At 42.2% G+C, this 20,432-nt stretch overlaps 2 protein-coding genes across 6 annotated transcripts in view; one reads left to right on the forward strand and one right to left on the reverse strand.

Annotated features, from left to right (window-relative positions):
• Positions 1 to 18,392, reverse strand: part of ZFYVE28 (zinc finger FYVE-type containing 28) — a 165,856-nt gene extending 147,464 nt beyond the window's left edge. For both annotated transcript variants that reach the window (XM_087737327.1, XM_087737328.1), the window contains exon 1: positions 18,043 to 18,392. In XM_087737327.1, the coding sequence (XP_087593453.1) occupies positions 18,043 to 18,081 (39 nt within the window). In that variant the 5' untranslated portion in view covers positions 18,082 to 18,392. The remainder of the gene's footprint in view (positions 1 to 18,042) is intronic.
• A 541-nt stretch (positions 18,393 to 18,933) lies between these two features.
• CFAP99 (cilia and flagella associated protein 99) overlaps positions 18,934 to 20,432 on the forward strand; it is a 62,613-nt gene continuing 61,114 nt past the window's right edge. For 3 of the 4 annotated variants that reach the window (XR_015699633.1, XM_087736230.1, XM_087736232.1), the window contains exons 1-2: positions 18,934 to 19,055; positions 19,692 to 19,797. The gene's annotated coding sequence lies outside the window, so the exon portion shown is untranslated. The remainder of the gene's footprint in view (positions 19,056 to 19,691; positions 19,798 to 20,432) is intronic. The other variant, XM_087736231.1, reaches the window with a different exon arrangement.

Genomic DNA, 20,432 nt, shown 5'->3' on the forward strand with positions numbered 1-20,432 from the left:
CCTCTTCCCTTAGGAAAAGGGGGCAATATTCCTCCTTCCCTGCAACTCTTGTAAAGCCTACATAATTGCAAATACTCTCAGACTGTTTGCAAATGGAAAAGACAGAAAAAGTCAATATAGTTTTGTTCTAAAGCTTTATAGTTTTAGAAAATAAGGCTGTTCAAGGTGCGCTCTATGGCAGCGGCAAACAGACATTAAACACGAGTGGCAGAGGCAGCAGCAACCCTGCCCCAGGCTCTCCTCGCATGCAAACATCTCTCAAGGAGCTACCTACAAAAAAGCTGAGTTCTTGTATTCCTTCTTCATCAACTTATGGGTACCTTCTGGAAACCTCTACTGCAATAACTCATAAGAATAAATAGCTCCACTCTGGACTTCAGCTACTTTCATTACAGAAAGCATGCCATAACTTTCTCTTCAGGGAAAACTTTCTCTTTAGAAACTTTTCTAAAAATAGCCTACAGCCTATGCAACTTCTCACGAAAAGAAAACCCTTCAGGATGCTGCAAATAGATATTTTAGACGCCAAAGCAGACCACAAACTAAATCAGCAAATGCAGCTATATTCAAAGTATCCAGAGTCAAAGCTTCTGAGTAAAAAAAGCTATTTTCCCAGAGGAATTTTCCCCACCAAAACTGATGATTCCTCATGTTCATCTAAAAAAAAAACCAACAACAAAAAACCAAACCCACACCATGCACCCACACATAAATCTGGCAAGAAGACTTAGAATGAAACAGAGTCAACACTTTTGCAAGGTGTATGGTCCAATAATCAAGTATCAGCGACTGATTATGAGAAGTTATCTGAAAAAAACAACTGGCCTTTTTATTTTCTAACATTTCTGAAAAGAAACAGAAAATCTATTAATTTTACTGCCTCATTCAATAGCTTTGGTTACTTCATGTATATTTAGGGTATCTCATTCAATATGGAAGAATGCAAAGGTTTTAATTGTGCTTTATAAGAAGTTCATGAATCCATAGGCTCAGAAATGTTCATTTCTCCAGTATTACAACAGAAGAGTATAACAAGTTACCTCTAACGAGAAACTTAAAGTCCTGGAAAAGGTGTGTTTCTGGTACTGAAATAAACACATGTCTATCAAATCAAATGTTGAAAACTAAATATTATTCATATCAGTAGTACCAAATAAAATTTCCCTTAGAATACTTAAGGAATGAGCCACCTCATGAAGAGTAGAGAACACTAGGAGGACCAAGAACAGAAGTCAAAACAACTGTTTTACTGAGATGAGGAAGCAAGAAGGATTCAGAGAAGCTTAGAAAGATATGGGGGAGACACACAAAGCATAAATTTGTAAGCTTGGAAAGGACAATAAGTTAATAAACTGCTGACATTTTCTTCCATTAAGGACAGAAGTCACTTCAACTCCCTTCTTCTATCACAAGACTGGTCTAGTGAAGACAGAACAACCTCTTTACCTCACTAAAACTCTTCGTGCTGACCCATGTGACAATCTTATTAACAAATGAAAGGAACATGATCTAGATAAAGTTGCCCTGAGATAAAGACTGTATACGCTATATTACTGTTAAAATCTGAGCATGTTTCAAGTGCTGTCATGGGCCCGGTTCTATACAACTTTGAAAAATGAAGTGTGGATATAGTCTACTTATACGTGAATTGCATTAAGGCATGAAAAATGCTTTGGAAAGCAGGAAAAGAATTTACATTTGAATAAACTGATTGAATTTCACTGATGAACTTCAATGCCTTGCTGTTGCCAAAAGAGTAATCCCATTTCTCTGAATCCTCCTCCCCCATTTCTACATACCTGGCTGGCTACTGTTCAGTTCTTGCGCGAGACTACAGCTCATCTGGCCTTTCATTGTCAAACTGATTTAATCAGCAAATCTGGGGGGAGAGGAGGCAGGGAACCAACGAAAACCCAAAAAGCTTTCCAAGGGGCAGGAAAGAGTGTGGAAAAGAGGTCAGTTCAGGTCTCCTTACACATCCCCAAACTGTTTTCTTCTAGCCTGAGTCAGCTCAGCAAGGGCTCCAACAAATGCCAAAGTCAAAGCTGGGGAAGCAGCGGGACCAAGGCAGAAGGTGAGAAGTGGTCACAGCACGCTGTAAGATTGGGTCAACTGCATCATCACATCAAGTTCACTGTCTTAACAGACATGATCCAAAAAACAATAGGATGATAGCCTACAAAACTGCAAAGTGGAATGTACGCATGAAGAACAGGTTCTAATGAGCGAGGAATGCAAAGAAGGATCAGCTAATTACAACATATCATCAACCAAATGTAACTCAATGTCATAACACCAATAAACAAGACCACATGTAAGCTACCACAGATACGCATTCTAGTCCATACCACACTCTTGCTGTCTTAGTTGAAGCCCTGCTTATCAAGCTTTATAGAAGATCTACATTTCAAACTAGAGAAGGAGCAGAAAAGAAACAAGAATAGGAGGTTTCAAAAAAAAAAAAACAGCCTATAAAAGTATTTAAAAAAGAGAGAGCTCATTTAGTGCAAGGAAGTAGAAAAAAAACAAAAGTACTCAAAACAAAAAAACCAACCACCACCATTTTGATATGGAAAAAGTTCGGAAATAGATTTCTTTACCACATCTATTTGGGATTAGGAGAGGAAAAAACTAGATTCATTTGCAGGGAAAAAAGTGATTGGCATTGAGAGTTGGAAAGGAACTGATTATGAAGGAAGAGCAATAGATCATCCAAAGAGACGGTGAAAACCATTTTTGCCAAATTTGAAGAATAGTCCACCAATGAGCCCTTGTACCAAAGAAGGCCAACAGCATCCTGGGCTGCATTAGGTAGAGAGTTGGGTGGGTCGAGGGAGGGGATCCTTCCTTTCTAGTCAGCACTGGTGAGACATCTGGAGTGATGGGTCCCATTCTGGACTTCCCAGTACAAGACAGGCATGAACTTACTGGAGAGAATCCAGCAAAGGGCCACAGAGATTCACGCCTTGGAACATCTGTCATACTAGGACAGACAGAGCTGGGACTGTTCAGCCAGGAGAAGAGATAGCTCAGAGTGGATCTTATCAATGTGTAGACGTATCTGATGGGAGGGTGGAAAGAAGACTGAGATAGACTTGTCTTAGTAACATCCAGCGAGAGCAAAAGAAGTAGTGGGTACAAACTGAAATACAGGAAATTCTATCTGAACATCAGGAAACACTTTTTCACTGTAAGGGTGACTGAGCACTGGCACAGGTTGCCCAGAGAGGCTGTGGAGTCACCATCCTTGGACACATCAAAACCTGAGTAGACATGGTCCGTTTCAACCTCATCCTTTCTACAGTTCTGTGATTTTTTTGCACAGCTGCAAATCCAACTATGATGTACAGAAAGCTACAATATAATAGCATCACCCAAAGCCAGGCAATTCTACACAGACACAGCAGAGAGAATCCCCATGTGCTTCATTAGTTGTCATTAGTTATCATTGCAATATTCTGAACAAATCATTGAAGAAACACAAAGAAGGCTTGACATGATCCTGGTATACCCACAGTGTCATTGACATTATAGAAAAAAAAAAATTAAGTTACTGTTGTATGTTAAGAACAGCATCCACCTATGAAAACAAGTCACAAGTTGTTCATGGCTCAGTTGTGCTGTCTTGAATGCCTTACAACACATTAGTCTGCAACCTAGTGTGGGTCCTAAATTAAGGAAGGTCAGGCTGTTCAACAGCAGGTGAGAAGAAACCCAGATGTTTGCAAAAGGCTCATAGCATTGGAAATATACTTGGCCACATGCTTTCCCAACCTGACCTGAACCAATGTCCCAGCATGACACCAGTGATTAGTCTGTTGCTGAACACGGAGCTCTCAAACAACTCATAAATTACCAAATCTTGGAAACTTGTGATTGTAAGGCAGTAAACTGGCAGTCCAACAGGGGAATACTTCTTAATAGCATTATAATTTGCCTATCATACAAAACTAGTTCTCACGCAATTCCCATCAGACATGTTATTCTTTACTTTTCAGCCTGAACTGCAGTGAACCTACAGCAACTGCTGAGAGTTTTCTTTTCAGGACAGGTACGGTAGGATAATAGACACAAAAAGGTCTACGACATGCTAATTAATTATTTTCCCTGAGGATCTACCATTCTACTTTGATGGGCCTGTAGAGCAGTATAAAGCACCTGGACACTTAATTTTCCTTTTTGGATATTCATGCCACTAATCTATCACCAGAAATGTACAAAGCTCATTTAAATATTATTATGAGGCTGCAGGGGGTGCTCCAACACCGCTTTTAGACAGTTTCTATTCAATCCCCACATTGCTCAGCAAATCACTCATTGATTTTTCAGCAGTAATTATAATTTGGAAAAAATTTTGAAGGCAGACTTCCCCTAACACCTTGTTTTATCTAGAGAGAAAGGTGATATCAATCAAAAAAAAATTCTCCCCCCCTCACCAACAGCAGGAGCTCTGAGTGGGAATAACATCCAGGAAGGCAGCACTTCTCCATAATGTTGCCTTTTTCCTGCACCTAAGATATGAAATACCTAACTGCTCCACATGCATCTAATGGACTGCGGAGTGGGGAAAGCGGGCACATAGATATGGAACCACATACCGTAATATCATCAACCGCATTGCTCCTAAGTTGCTTAAGCAAATAGCCTCCCTAGAAGAAAATTCTGCTGCTTGAAGAATAGCTCCTCAAAAACAGCCAAGCTTTTAGCTCTTTTTGCGACCACTCAAGACCGCTACAAAGTGCTCTCAGTGCAGAACACAGTGGCTTGTGCAGATAGTGCTTCACTCTTGGGGGGTGGGAATCCACAAAATAAAGGAGTACCTCTACTTGTGCATCCCAGATCTTACTGTTGTATTTAGCACTGCAGAAGTTTTATTTGCTAGCTTTCAAGTAAGCAAAGTGCAGGTAACAAATAAAACCTTCTTCCAGCTAAAATTAAATTTAACACGAATTTGTACTTCTCGCCTTTCTTAGTTTTTTCAATCTCATTCCAGTAAGCACACAGTGAAAAATCTTACATTATCTGACAATACTGCCATTTAAATATATTAATTCTGAGCCAGCTGCTGAAAATTAAATAGAGGGAAGGCTTTTAAAGGCTTTGAAATTAATTTTTTTTAAAAATGTTTAAATAGTGTAATTCGCTGATCCTTCACTTTGCTGGCTCCAAGCCCCAAATTAGCAAGTTCTAAGTTTGACAATTCATATACTGAACTTGAAACAGAGAACAGATACGCCAAACACACAATAGAGCATTAACCAAATACCTTCACAATTCTTTTTTGAAAGAACAGCTAGCTCAAAGCATCAAGTAGTTCAAGAATTAAAACCCTGCCCTTTACATCGCTCACTGTCTTGCCTCGCTACTTCTGCAGAGTTTTGCTTCCAGCAAATGCTGTCTGTGCCTTTGTCACTGCAAGATTACTTACATTAACATTTTATACTAGGTCTGCACCTTAATGTCACCTAAAAATAACTTTGAGTGAGCCTGTTTTACAGTGAAGAACTGAATCAGAAGTCCAACTCTTAGTCCTGCATGACTTTACCTGGGTTTCAGACTGCTCTCGGCATTACAGGAATTAACATCTTTCCTACAAAAGAAGGAGCACTAGAACAGGTGCAATTAGGATTAGGGTTTCATTTTACCAGTATTTATATTATGAATACAACATAAGACACAAGCACTAAAGACTGAAGATGCAACTCCAGAGTTGGTACATGGTAATATAAAGACCATGCTGCCACCAAAAGGAGTTCGTGCTGCCCCTCTCCTCTATTAAGCTGGCAAATAACTCTGCAAAATTACAGAAACAAAACAAGTAAGTTTCCACCAGTGTTAGGAGGCCGAACCAATGCCAAACATGGCCACACAATTTCCAATACAACCAGCAGGGAGCTCAGACAGGAGCACGTGGCCGTAAGCTGAAGCACCAGCAGCGGTTCTGCACTTTCTGCACTGTCTTGGCTGACCTAAAATTCACAAGGGAAGCACACAGAGATTCTTCGTAGGAGTCCTATTGTGAACACTGGAGAAAAGCGAACACAACTCCCTTTGCTCTGAAGGGATCACTACTGCACTAATACATTTCACCATATCTTACAATACTTTGCAGAAGATTTAGGTCATTATAATAGAGAAGTTGCCTAATATGCAGTAAAAGAAGGGATTCATAAACAGTATAAGGTAAGAGTTAAGTAACTGGAGTTGTGATATGGAGTAACTATAAAACAGACTCATTCATCAGAAGAGTTTGCAGCGAACAGGTTCAAAGGTTACGTCTAGTCATTACTGATAAAACTTTTATCCAACGCTGTAAAACCTACGTACATCACAGATGCCAGCATTTAAGGGACTCTTCTAATTCCTCTTTTATTATGCTGCATTTATCACATCAACTTTATTTTACACAAACCAAACAAAACGTACCATCTGCAAGCATAATACCCCACCTCAATAAAATGGGTTTTCTGTACTTTGCACTTAGGACTCCTGGACAGCTATTGACTTGGAAGGCACGCCCCACCCTCCAAATTACAGAGGCATCGCCATAGAAGGAAACCTTTTTTCCCCTCCCTCAAAAGTTTTGCATGTCAACATACACCAGGGATTTTACCACAAGGGGGAGATGAGAAAGACAGACAGAACTGACTGGAGGCATGGTTAGTGAAGCATCGGTTTAAACATGACTAATTAACAGTTGAAAATCACCATTACCTATCTCCCATATGTTCTCATGTGTAAGCAAGAGTTGGACAGTGAATCTTAACATATGGCAACGGTAAGTTGCACTCCAGTCTTTGAACAGCAAAGCACATACAATCTGGTCCACTGCTTCCGCTGTAGAACGTTATTGCAGTGTAACCTAAATGGAAAAATTATCTCATATATAAAGTAGTGGACAGGGAGAAATGAGGAATAAATGGTTAAGAAACTCCCAAATTAAGCTTTTCTGGCTAGTTTGGCTATTGGTTTACATTTAAGGGCACCAAATAGCCTCACTTCACCTCCATACCTCAGTCCCCCATTTGAAAGCTAGGAAGAATGACTATTTGTATTTGAAAGATGCACAGATGATACACAAGTTTTGGACCACACACAACACGCAGGCACACACAGATAAATATAGACACAGAGACAGAGAGAGAGAAATATAACTATAAAAAGAGCTGGAACCAATCTCGCAGCATTTCATTGCTTGACCTGACTGATAACAAATGAGACTGGGCTTAAGCAAAAATTGTGCTTAGCTTTCTTACATTAGAACTAATGTTTCCAGGAGAAAGGTTGTCACCTATTAACTCTTCAGAAACACTCATGAAGTATTATTTATGACAGTCTTACATGGTTTATCTTCTTTCAAAAAGCATGAATTAATATCTATCAGATACACATTTTTTCTTAACTAATCAAAAAGCTTATTAAGCACCCATCAAGTCAGCTGAACTTAAACAATGAAGTACCTCTGTTTCATGCAGGAAACAAAAGCAACTAGGCACCTTCAATTCACCTACATTTATTTGTTAACATCAGAACAGTAGATTAGATATATGTGTGTGTATATATATGTACATATAGATTGATATACACACATTACATCAAGAAATTAACAGAACATTTCTAATGTAGAGTAAAAAAATTCTTTTATTTTTTTATACTGAAAAGCATGTCATGGCTTTTTAAAGATACATTCTTTTTTAAAAAAATTTGCATCCAGGTTCCATATCTAAGAATACTTCAAAATTCAGAGGTATGAGTTATTTTAACATCAATTTATTGGTTTCTTGCTATCAACTATACACAGCACTGTCTACTAAGAAAGTGTCAAATAGTAACTCTCAAAGTTCAATAGGAAAAGAAGAAATCAACTGAAAAATAAATACAACCTAAGGCTAAGGCTTTCTTAAAGAAACTAATTGTCAAAGAAAATACTGTGACCAATTGAGAAAAATATACCTTTAGAAACTGGACAAAAAAATTAAAGTGTCATGGTAATACATGCTCTGAAATAAAGATAAATGCCCAACAACAAGCCTTGCTTCCTTGCCTCTTCTAGTGAGAGAAGCAGAGAAAAAAGTCTGCTGCCTTTCTGCTTCAGTACCTGTCTTCCTACTGTCACCACTACTGTCAGGTATAGTATTTGTCAAGTATCCTGACTGAAAACAAGATGGCAAAAAAATTTGTAGCAAGTCTGCAATTAAGTACAAAACCCCCAAAAAAATTCTAGGAGGAAGTAATGTCTTTTTAGGGAAACAGAAGCCATCACAAACAGTGAACAAAACTTTTGGACACAGAGAGGTATGATATAGCCTAAGCAAAAAAAAAAAAATTAAAAAAAACCAAACAAACCTAAGCAACAATAAAAAATACCCCACAAACAAGAACCCACAAAATCAAAAACCACTCTTACTGAAAGTTGAGGATGTTTGCTCTGGATGTAATTTATCTTCCTTAAATATACTCAACCAACTGCTTAGACAAAGCAATTAGCAGAAAAATTATCAAAATACAATAAAACTACATCAACACCCTTCCATAAAATACCTCCAAAACACCCTCATGATATCTGAAACCAGTCTCCACCATGAACATCACTTCTGAAGAAAACGCTCAATAATCACTTCAAGGTAAAGAAAATATTAGCCAAATTAACAATTACACCAGTGAACACCTGTCAGTAAACAATATGCACTTTTTAACACCAAATAACCTGCCTTCTTCGAATTATTTGCTGCTGATCATGACATAACATTCTTATGCTTGATTTTATACAAAAAATTGTAAGATAGCTATGAGATGCACAGGAAGCTCATTCTTTGAAAGAACCCACTGCTACCTGTTGTCTTCAAAACAGACCTCCAGATCTGGCCAAACTCACCACCAGAAGCATACATACCAAATAGAAACAGACTTACAGAAAAATCAGTGCAAAACTTTTAATACCTCTTTACAACCACCCAGTGGAACCTATGTGTACACTTACAAGAAAATGTTTCACCCATGGCAGCACCACATGTCCTTACAGGATCTACACTCATGTAACCACACAACCACTGCGTTCAAGGATCAACATGCACCAGTCATCACCAAGGGACACAGAAAAACCTAGTTACCATTTCCACTTCATCTCTTACACCTCAGTGAGGACCTGCAAGATTCCCTAAAATACAAAGCAAAACAAATCATGGGTTCAAGATGAGATCTGTTTAATGGCCCTTTACATTTTTTTTCCTACTCCTTACAACATATTAACTCTTCCTTATTCTACAAGGGCTTCCATCCATCTTGCACCATAAAATGACACTATTTCAATTGCATCAAGATATTTTTGTAAGGCTGTTGACTAGATCAGGTATACTGGTCCAACTTTATAAAAAATACTTTAAAAAAACATTAAGTAATATGTTCATCAGTGCATATATATGAATCTTGAAAATAAAGTAAAAGCAGACAGTGCTTTGAGAGGATTTGGAGGGTTTTATTGGAAGCATGCTGATATGTTCTTATTTCTATGATAAGAGCACACAAACTCCAGCAACTGGACTAAGACAGCAAGGTGAAACTTATGCCAGCAGATTGGTGCTTACAGGAGAATTAGAGAAAGAGGCACTGATATGAGAGCCCATACCATTCCTAAAAAAGGATACCTAGGTGACAAACATCTAAAAGTCACTTGTAGACAAACATGCATGACCCCTTTCATGCTCAGCTCCCTTAATGGAAGGAAACAATAACCTCAATAAACTGGGTTTTTGAACATCTGATGAAGTTCAGAATGTCAGGAAGCATTTCCTACACTAAAAGGTTCACAAAGGAAGGTGAGAATTAGAAGAATGCAAAGCAGAAATGCAGAACACCCTGAGCATCCGGTTGGTTTAGCTTCAACCACCTATAATTCTCAGAGATCAAAGTGCCAGTCAATGGCAGGAATTAACACATTCCAGCATAAACATCACCTCAATTTAAATTAACCTGTGCCCCACTTGAAAATAAAGAGCAGGCATTTTGAAAGAGTAGGAGAGTAATCCTCCCTTTTTCCTCCCTCAAACTATTTTTCTTACATTTTTAGACCAAACATTTTCTTCCACCCTATCTTCTTCACCTCTCTCCCTGTTCGGTGTCCTTTCCCCCTTTTGCTTTCCTTTCATTCATTCACCCAGGGTGGTATATGTGGAACTGACATGATGCTCACTCGTACACTATTCATTCCGAACGGCTACCAAGTATGGATAAAGGCCCTGCGAGAGAAACGAAAAACAAGCTTATGGCCTAGAAAGACAGAGCAAAGTAGAGACAGTCCCTACATGATGCTCTCAGAGGTCAACTGTCCTTGCTGCAGATTGTTACGCACTTCCATAGCCTCGCTGCAGAATCCTATTTCCTTTCATAACTCAGTTCCTGTCGATTAGCTTTTCAGGGCATCTTATTCCTAAACAGGATCAAAAGCATTAATACTACAGGGAGGAGAGTGTGGTGAACGTAGAGGAATCAGAGTAAGAACCACCATCGATGGGATCAGAAAGATCAAGAAGAATTGCCAGGCTAGAGCCCTGGGGAAGTAATGCAAAAAAGTCACTGATTACTGGGGAGACAAGAAGAAAAATATTACAGCCTGCAGGGCAGAACAGAAATACACAAACAGGATGTCATAAGTCAGACCCACGTCATCTAAATAAATAAATAAGAGCAAGACCTTCCAGTTAAGCAGCAAGGTATACTGAGACAGCAAGGCTGTATCTTTAAGTTGTCCAAAAAGCCTATCTCCCCCAAAACTCACTCTTTCCTATATCCTAAATCTAGACCTCTATAAAATGCATTACAACTTTTGTCACTCACCTGTTTTCAAACAGCAGGCAGCTGACACTGCCTCAAAGGAAAACCGTGTTCTGCTACACTGAGCTATCCGTCAGACACAGGTTAAGTGCTCTGCTGTAGCTGACTTAGGACAGCTTGAGTTTCTAGGATTCAACAGCTTCAGCCAGCAGGGAATGCAGCAGTTCACCTCCTGAACGCAAGCAGGGGGCCTACGGTCATTATACCAACGATCCCCAGCTTGTCATTTCAGATACAATAAGGAGTGGGAATATTTTGTACTTTCAAGATGAAAACAAAGACTCAGCTGAGAACAAGACAGGCTCCAGTTTAGCAGCATCCTCCAGTAAAATGACTAAGCTCAAGAAACTTGCTCTTTCACAAGCACTATGAAGGCTGGTCAGTCTTCAAACATGAGCCAAACAAACATACTCAGCCTTCAATTAATTTATTTTTAACATTGTTATTTAAAAATAGTTTTACTGAATGAATTTAAATGAATATTGCTAGCACAACTGCCATGAAAGTAGATCATCATAACTATTAAAGCAGTTAAGTGGAGCATGTCAAAAGTATTTGCACTGGGTTTTTTTCAGTTAGTTCAGTAAGAAAATATTCTTCTGTGGTCCAATGCAGAGGGTATTTTTGGCAGGGTTTTTTTGTTGGTTTTTTTTGTTTTGTTTTGTCATTCTTCTAAATAATCTGGAAAGAATGCATTGTGATCTTTAAAAAGCAATTTTTTTCTAAATTCTGATAAGGACCACCATGTGGGGGGAGGAGGGGAACAGAATCTAAACATCCAAATCAAGTTTCCAAGAGAAAGAGCAGAAGAGAGTCTGCAGGACAGCGACGCATTAGGTCACACCAATGGTTGCTTGAGAAAGTTTCTAAAGAAAATGCTTACCTCACTAGAATGAAACTCAGCTTTAAGCACTGAAAGTCAGCGGTCATTATGGAGACCAGAAGTATAAATGAACTGAAAACTGATTAGACATTTTAAGGAAAAATGTTCACAAGCTATTGAATTATAAGGGTACAATCTGCAGCTCAGCAAACTCCTATGCTGCAGACTACCATAAGTTTAAAAGAAAGCCCAGGGGAAATATCAGTTTCTATTCATCTCATCTTTTTTTCCCCTAGGCATCTGTTACAGGACACTGAGAAAGAGATAACCACCCGACATCACACCAGGCTAGATGGACCTTTGATCTGATAAACTATGACTCTGCTCACACTAATCCACATCAAAAATAATTTTGCAAGGTGTATGTATTTCTCTTGCATCAGAGTAATTAAGAACAGCCAAGCAATTCTCTTAATAGACAACTGCAGTAGTTGCCTACTTTTTCAGACACAGCTAAAAATCAAGGCTAAAAAACAATACGACTGCGGGTAATTACCGTCAGTCAGCTGCAGAGCCAGAATAAAACAGCAAAGAATTATTAGTTTCCACACTTGTGTTCAAACCACTAGATGGTGCTTCTAAAATGAAGCAATTCAGTATGCAAAACTCTGAATAACTGATTTATAAGTTGCCTTCCTCAGGACTGTTATCAATAACACTGATTAGCGTGGTTCAATAACTGCAACCTCTGATCAGACAGTAGCAGTAAGAATAATTAAGCAGATAATTGAGATCAAAGAGCTGATCATGAAAACAGTGCCAAAAACACAGTAACTGCTGTTTCCCCAAGTAAGAAAAACTCCTCATTCTTCTGTCTTTGAAAGTCATTAGATGTTAACGTAAATATTGCATTAAGTAACAAGTTTTGTTCACATACTGCTGTGTCCAAAGGCTTTGATTACTGTATGGCACATGTAAAAAGCAGCTTTATGCTAAAAATAGCATTTACATCTTCTTTTACTCTTCATTCCAGTAGTTTTCTCTAAGACATTTTTCCCAAGACTGAACTCGCTCCAGTTCTCTTCTGTGAAGAGCAAACCCTTCACTTTTAAGATTTGGAAATCATAGCTAAAATAAGATGCCAACTGCTTTCTACCTATCACTCTGTAAAACCATCCTTCCTTTTTCATTCACTCCCCCAAAACCAGTCTCAATAGCTGCTTGGCTACTCCAGTAGCTTCATCCTTTTTCATTTCTGACCATTTCCATCCATCAAAACACCACTTAAAATAATCCTCCCTCTTCCTGCATCTCATTCTACTGACCCAACTTTAAAAATGCTCTTTGCAGTATGTTAAGCCCAGTCAACTGTGTAATTTTTTCTATCTTCCATTCTTCTGAAGTTCAAACTTCCATTAATCTTTAAAAATCCTTTCTTCTTTTTCTACTTACAACCAATTTTTTCCTACAAAAATTCCTATAAACATGTTTCCTCTCTTCCTTTAAAAAAAACAACTCGGCTTTGACTATTTCCTATTGTATTTCCCATCTTTTACTTCTTTGAGTCAGCTCTGCCACTATGCAACCCTGACAACACTGCTGAGAAAGATTACCTTATATGTAGCTTTTAATGTTCAACACTCACCTAGGAATTTTTTTAAACACTTCTCCTTGTGCAAAGTAATGCATAAACTCCTAGAGGTCGGCTGATTTTTTTTTTTTTGGCCATTGGTGCTCCCTTTTCTACTTTAGGGGATTGCTCCTGATCCCCTAGGAATGCGCTCTTACTTGCATGGGATCTTCTTCCAAGATACCCATTTGCTATGTCTTGTTTTAAAGCCTTTTTTTAAGTGAGCATACCTATCTTTTGTTCAAAGTCCTTTAACAACTATTATTAGCAACTCTTATTACTAGCTATAGCTTACTTCCCTATAATTAGTAATTAAGCTTAGTAAGAAGACCCTTAAGAAAGTTAGAGAAAGGCACTATGCAGGAACACAGAAACAAGCCTTCTCCAAGTACCAGCCATTCCACTCATCCCTAAATGTTATTTCTGATCAGAGAGCACCATTGCAGAAACATGTCAACAGCAAGCAAGAACCTCTTGTCTTGAAGAGGGATCTGCTAATCCAGCTGCAGAAAGTAATGATCAGATTAAAAAAAGAAACCAATGAAAAGTATTTCAAAACAAATACCCAGGAAGATAGCAACTACCATTCTCAGCATTTCCAAGCACTCCACGGGGAGAAGATGCATTAACCTCTGAAGCATGTGAAAGAGGTCTGCTGAGTACCTACTTGTCAGTAAGTGCTCACTCCTAGCTACAAGTTGGGGCCATTTCCGTAAACCTATCTTCACATCTCCGTGGGAGTTAAGTAGCCTTTTATTTAAAATAGACTCTAACAGCACAGCTGTACCTTGGTCAAACTTAGATGAGAGGGGCATTAAAAAAAAACATACAAAACCTCCAGGCTTAGGCAAGCCTTGTGAGCATCATTTAACTGGGACAAAGCAATATCTTTCCTACCAATGACTACGAATTGTGTGAATTATAGGAACATAAAAAATTCTTCAACATTTAGCACAAGAAGTTTGCATTCTTTTACTATGTAAAAGAAATTAGGAGTAAAAAATAAGGTTAGTAAAGGCACAACTGAAATAAATACCAAAAAAAGAAGGTAAGGTCTCATGGAAAAACATATTCCTTGGCTTTTGTTCCCCAGGTAAAAATTTATTCAGATTCATAGATGTAAATACAAAACACGCAGTAATTTTAAAAAAATTAAAATATGAAAAATAAACCTACACTAAAGGTGTCTCAATCTATTATGCTAATCAGATTAAAAACATCTTGAAGTTGTAGAGACAGACTTTCTTTCCCTGTAAAACACTAAACAGTTCTTGCAAAATATCAATAAACTGGAGCTCAATTCAAAAGAGCTACCCTGGTGAGCTAGTTACCCATGCTTTTTTCCAGCTAGTCTCTAGATTTAAGCAGTAACATTCACAGAAATTATTCCGAATACTTTGGATATCAAAAGCATTTCAAAACTCTGCAAAACCAGTCCAGTTCTGTATTTTTGCTGGATGCTCAGATCTGCCTGGGAGCAGGTTCTGACCTGACACCTGTGGAATGCTCCAGCAGCAGAAGGTCCAAGATAAGAAAATCCCTGAAGTGACGGGAAATATTTCTATTATATGTGTGCATACAGATAAATATTCTGATTCAGAAGGAATCATCCTTTGTCTCAGAAAAGTGGCAGCGCCTGGGAAGCCTGCAGTGTCCTGAGGAGGTCAAACAGAGCAACTATCATTTCACCGGTGTGCTGCAGTTCAAGAACACTATTGCTTCAAACCACTCCTCTGCATTTTCTCCTGCTTCAAAAGCAAACACCAACCCCCCTCCAAAAACTTAACGCATTGAATCTGCAGAAGGAAAACGCACCTTACAGAAAACATTTAAAAAATTAAACAACAATCAATGTGGCTCGGGAGGCCAGAAATAAAATCTCATCTCTGCTCTGTCTCTAACACATCAGTTAAAAGTCTGCCTCCTACCAGCTATACAGATCGCGTCACTGCTATTTATTTCATTCTCTGGTTACCTCTACCATCGGCATTTGATCCGGCTTATTAAAATCTGGTATATCAGCATACCTGAAGAATAGGGCTGGGCTGGACAGGAAGAGCCCTGACTGCACAAGGATCTAGGAGCGTCGTGCTGTTCTCGTGACATGCTCACGACATCAGTCAAGACTTTCCACTTCCTACACCCACATTTTCTCTCCCATCCTTGGTATGTTCAGAGATGCAGCAGCTACCGAGTAAATATCTCTGCCTAGATGCAGGCCCCTGCATCTTACAGTAAATTGATGATTATCCTGACAGTTTTGTAATTCCATCTCGTTAAGCAATACCTGTTCTATTCCATTTCCTCGTCTCCCTCATTTACAAAGATTAAGTTGAATTAATTTACACCATTTTGGGGTTGGGTTTTTTTAGGAAGAATTATGAAATAGTTCCCCCTGGGATTAAGCTAAATCATATATTCAGGTTTCTGAACAGGCTGTACTGCGAATTTGCTGCACTCTGATGTCATCCCCCCCCCCCCCCCCCGCCTTCAAAAGTATCTCTGAACAGCAATCAAAGCCGTAGGCCAAATGCCCAGTACCATCAAAATCTGCTGCCATGCACAAGTCCCATTATATGATAGTAGGATCTGGAATACTTCAGAAGCAGCATGCCCCATCATTGGTAGTAGCAAAATCTAACAGATAAAATGTACCTGGCATCCGTAGTAACTAGCAGAGGATTATAACTAAGCAACAGAAGTCACTAGTGGTGCTAGCCCCCACCAAAATAAATAATCAAAATTAATCTTCAAAATACATTATATTCAAAACCATTTCAAAATAGACTGTGGAACCCACTAACCTTATGGGAAGGAATCCTAAGGATTCCTTGACAAAATAGGAAAGCAAATAGTATAACCAGGACAGTTACAGTCTCTAAATGTGAGCTCCTCCATCTTACTTTCTACCAAAAGTGCTATTCAAACTTCTGCGTGTTTAATTATATTATCCATACCAATTCCAAGAGGCACATCAGAAAAAAACGCTTGTTTCTGAAGGAACACACGCAACTACAATTCACCAGTAGCCCATGCTGAATACAAGTACAAAAAAAGCTATAGAAACTAACAAAAGCTACTCACAAAGAAAGTACAAATATACAAGAAAGAGGACATGGTGCTGGTTTTAAACTAACAGCAATAGATGCAACCGATTTATGCGTCCCAGTGTCATGTAACAGGCTTGGAAAGCTCCTTTACCACAGAAAAGTCCCACAGAAATATAAGCATACAGCGTTTGATACAGACCTTGGATGCTGAACATACAGCATACAACAAAGGAACAGTATGTTAATAAGTAAGTTTTATCATAAAAAGAAGAAATCTCCATTAGAAAGAGAATTCATGTGAAATCTAATTAGTTTTGATAAAAATAGTGACAAAAAGCTATATTTGCCATGATTTAAGATTACCAATATTTCTTTCTGTTCGTTAACTGTTTCTCACTTAGTTGTTCTTTGGTATAAAACAAAACAAAGTTTACTGAAAGCTACCTGTGATTTGTTACTGTATTTTCAGTTAGTCAATCTCTAAATTATTTTCCTTTCAGTTATTGACAGCAATATCAGACAAGTACGTGTTCTTCAACAGTACTCACCAGGGTTATGACTACAAAAAAAATCCATAAAGCCAGCACAATCTGAACTTTTATTTTGCAGTATCACCTCGACTCTTTAAACCCCAGCATACTGGCTGTAATTCGGGCAAAAGCACTGTGTGCACGGAAGGTTTGCAAAAATGAGGCTTGACGCTATTACTGAAATTAAAACAGAAGAAAAAAAACGGGTAGTGGCGACAGAACAGGATGAAAATTAAACCGAATACTTCATAAAGTGAATAACTACACTGCCTGCTGCACCGCCTGGACAAAAAAGGATGCTGTAGATGTTCAAAACCAGCAATGCCCTTCACACACGATCTGAACACCACACGCGAGACGAGATCACTCTCCAGACAGTTGTTATTTAACTCGTGCCAGAAGATGATAATTTCATTACAAAGCAAGCTATGATTCTTGGACTCCTTCCAAGAATTTCAAAGCGAGAAGAAAAGGGCAGAAAACGTACACCCACAGAGCACCATTCAGCACATTTTTTTTAACTTAAAAAGTTCTGGGGCGCACGCAGACCGCGCTGACGGCGGCACCTGAGCCGCCTCTCTCCGGGCTCCGGCCACCTGCCAGCCCCGGCGGCCGGCAGCGCAGCGCAGCCCAGCCCAGCACGACGACCCCCAGCCTGGCAGAGCCGCCTCCGCGCCGCGCTGCCCGCCGCGGGCTCCCCGCTGCCGCCGTCCCCCCGAGGGCCGGGGAGAGCCGCCCGCCCGCCCCGGGCCGAGCCCCCCGCCCGCCCCGGGCCGCGCTCCCCCCGGTCCGGCGGCTCACGCTCTGCTTTGTCATCTCCCCCCCCGCAGCGGGCGGGCGGCTCGGCGCACGCCGCCACCAGCCCTGCGCCCGCTCCGGCGCCTCGCACGGCCCAGCGCCTCCCGCCTTTCCCCCCGCGGCCCCTGCCCGCCAGGACGCGTCCGAGGGCAAGCGGAGCCGGCCCCGCTCCGCGCCCACCTCACGCCACCCCCGCGGCAGCGGCTCCCGGGCTGAGGCACCAGCGCGAACCGACCCGCGGCCGCCGGCTCCGCGTCCCCCCGGCCGCGCCTCAACTTCCCCAGCGCGGGGTGAGGGTGACCCCGGGGGGGAGCCGAGCCGAGCCGAGCCGCCACCCGGCTCCCCGGGGCCGCCCGGCGCCGGCGGCTCCTCGCAAGTTACCTTGGGTTTGTAGAGCCACTTTCTGAACCTGTTCATCATCACCGCGGCCGCTGCCACCCCGCCGCCGCCTGCCGCTGCCACAGGGGCTGCCGGCTCCCCGCCCGCGCCGCTCGGGGGACCGGGGCGAGCCCTGCCCCTCGCCGGGAGGCTCCGCCGGGTCACCGCAGCCGCCGCCTCCTCCACCGCAGCAGCTGCTGCCGCCGCCGCCGCCGCCGCCGCCGCCTCCTCCTCCGCGCAGAGGCCGCCACCAGCCGCGGAGCGCGGTCGCTGCCCTCAGCGCAGGGACCGGCCGCCGGCACGGAGCGCGCGGCGCCGCGCTGACAGACCCCAAAACATTGCGCGGCCGGCAGCGGCGCCCCGCGGCGCATGCGCAGGGCCAGGGGCAGGCCCGCGCTCCGCCTCCCGCGGCCGCGACCAATCGAATGGCGGCCTGGGGTGGCCCCCCCGCCCCGCGGCGGGATGGCCCCGCCCACTCGCCGCTCATTTGCGTAACACCGGGAGGGGGCGGAGAGACTACGCGCCCCAGCATGCAACGCCCCGCAGCCGGGGGCGCCGTGCACAGCGCCGCGGCGCGGTGGATGCCGGGACTTGTAGTCTTCTCTGCCGGCTACGCTGAGCGTGTCCGCTTCAGGCCAGCAAGCCTCTGCGTGTGACAGCCAGCCCCGCCCGGGTGCGTGCCAACCGACTGGTTGGTTTCTAGCTGCCTGTGAGCACAAAAACCGAGGAGGGGCGGAACGAGTTGCTTGGCAACGGCGGCAAACACTCGCCGCCATCTTTTTTCCCGGCCGGGTAGTTCTTTGCCCCGCATCGGGCCGTTCCGCAACACGAAGGCGGGCGCGTGGGAGAACTACAGCTCCCATCAGCCCCTGCGCCCCTTAGCAACGGCGCCGGGCCGGGCCGAGCCGAGCCGAGCCGAGCTGAGCCGAGCCGCCGGCGGCCGCAGCGGCGTCTCTGCGGCTGGAGGGTCCCGCCGCGGTGGGAGAGGGGCGCCGGGCTCCGGCAGGGGCTGCCAGGTACGGGAGCGGGCAGCGCCGGGCTGCGGGGCCGCCCCCGGGGGCAGGGGCCGCTGGGCGCTCGCGCGGTTACCTCAGGCGGCGGCGCCCGCCCTGGGGCCCGCGGCGTTGGACCCCCGCGGCCTGAGGGGCGGCCGCGGGCGGCGAGGCGGCTGCAGCCGCGCGTTACACCTTCGAAACACAAATGGGCGAAATACGAGGTGCGTCTGGCACGCAGAAAGTGTCTGGTGCCCTGGGCAGGCTTATAACTACTTCACTCGTTTATTAGGTGTCTGTAAATACAGTAGAAAAGATCAATGGGGCGTGTGTTAGACTGTGGACAGGATTGTTGGGTTTTGCTCCCAGACTCCTCATTAACTGTTGTGATTTTGGGCAAGTAGTCAGCCTTGGTGTCCTTTGACTTCCCTATCTCGTAAATAGAATACAACTTAACTTACTTGCAGAAGGTTTTGTACACAGAATATTTAATTGTGAAGTTCCACGAGATATTTCCACAAGAAAAAATACTGTGTCAAAGAAAATACTTGTAGTAGGTATGCAAAACATTGAAATACTTGAAGATTAAAAACAAACATAAGATCCAGGCTATAGCTGCTCAGGGTGAATGTTTTCCATCTGATGTTTTGCTGCCTTAAGGGAGGAATCTGCTGAGAAGAGGACCCGTGCCCAGAACTGCTCTCTGCTACGCTCAGGTGACAGTCAGCCATCCAGAAAAGTCCAGGGTAACCGAGAACGGCAGGAGGTAACCATTGGGACAATTGTACCCTGTATTCAGTGGCTCTTTTTCTAGCACACAGCTGAGAGAAACACCTATTCTATTTTGAGCAGTAGCTGCTTGAGCTGATTGAATTTTGCAGGGAGGCTTAGTTCAGCCCTCTCTTTAAGATGGGCAGGTTTCATCAGAAGAAATGCAGTCACAGTCTTTCTAGGTCAGGAACACAGGAGCAAATGTAAAACCTGAAGGAATCTTTCAGGTCATTGAAACCAGTCCTTACAATTGTGGCCAGTCTTATCCTATGTAATTGCTTTCAAAATATCTCCAAGCTCCATTGTAAAACAAGGCTAAGTCAGGTTCTTACCTCCTTTAACTGAAATTCTACATCTGATAGTGAATGAAAATTTCTACCATTTTGTACACAGTATACATTTATATAATTTTTATACGTAGCCATTAGAATATTCTCCTAAATGGCTGTGTGGAAATAAGGGTGCATGTCATAACACAAAGCATTTTATTCCTGATGTGTATGTTTTAAAACATTTATGATAATAATAGCGGTTTGTTTAAATACCGTCACAAGTGAAGTTCTTTCTATTAAGAACCCCTGTATGTCCAGAGTTCTCAAGGCATTACTATATGTCTTAGTTTTCATATTC

The sequence above is a fragment of the Nipponia nippon genome, unplaced genomic scaffold (assembly GCF_047370975.1).
Source record: "Nipponia nippon isolate SJK-2023a ecotype South Korea unplaced genomic scaffold, ASM4737097v1 scaffold_6, whole genome shotgun sequence".
Lineage (NCBI taxonomy): Eukaryota > Metazoa > Chordata > Aves > Pelecaniformes > Threskiornithidae > Nipponia > Nipponia nippon.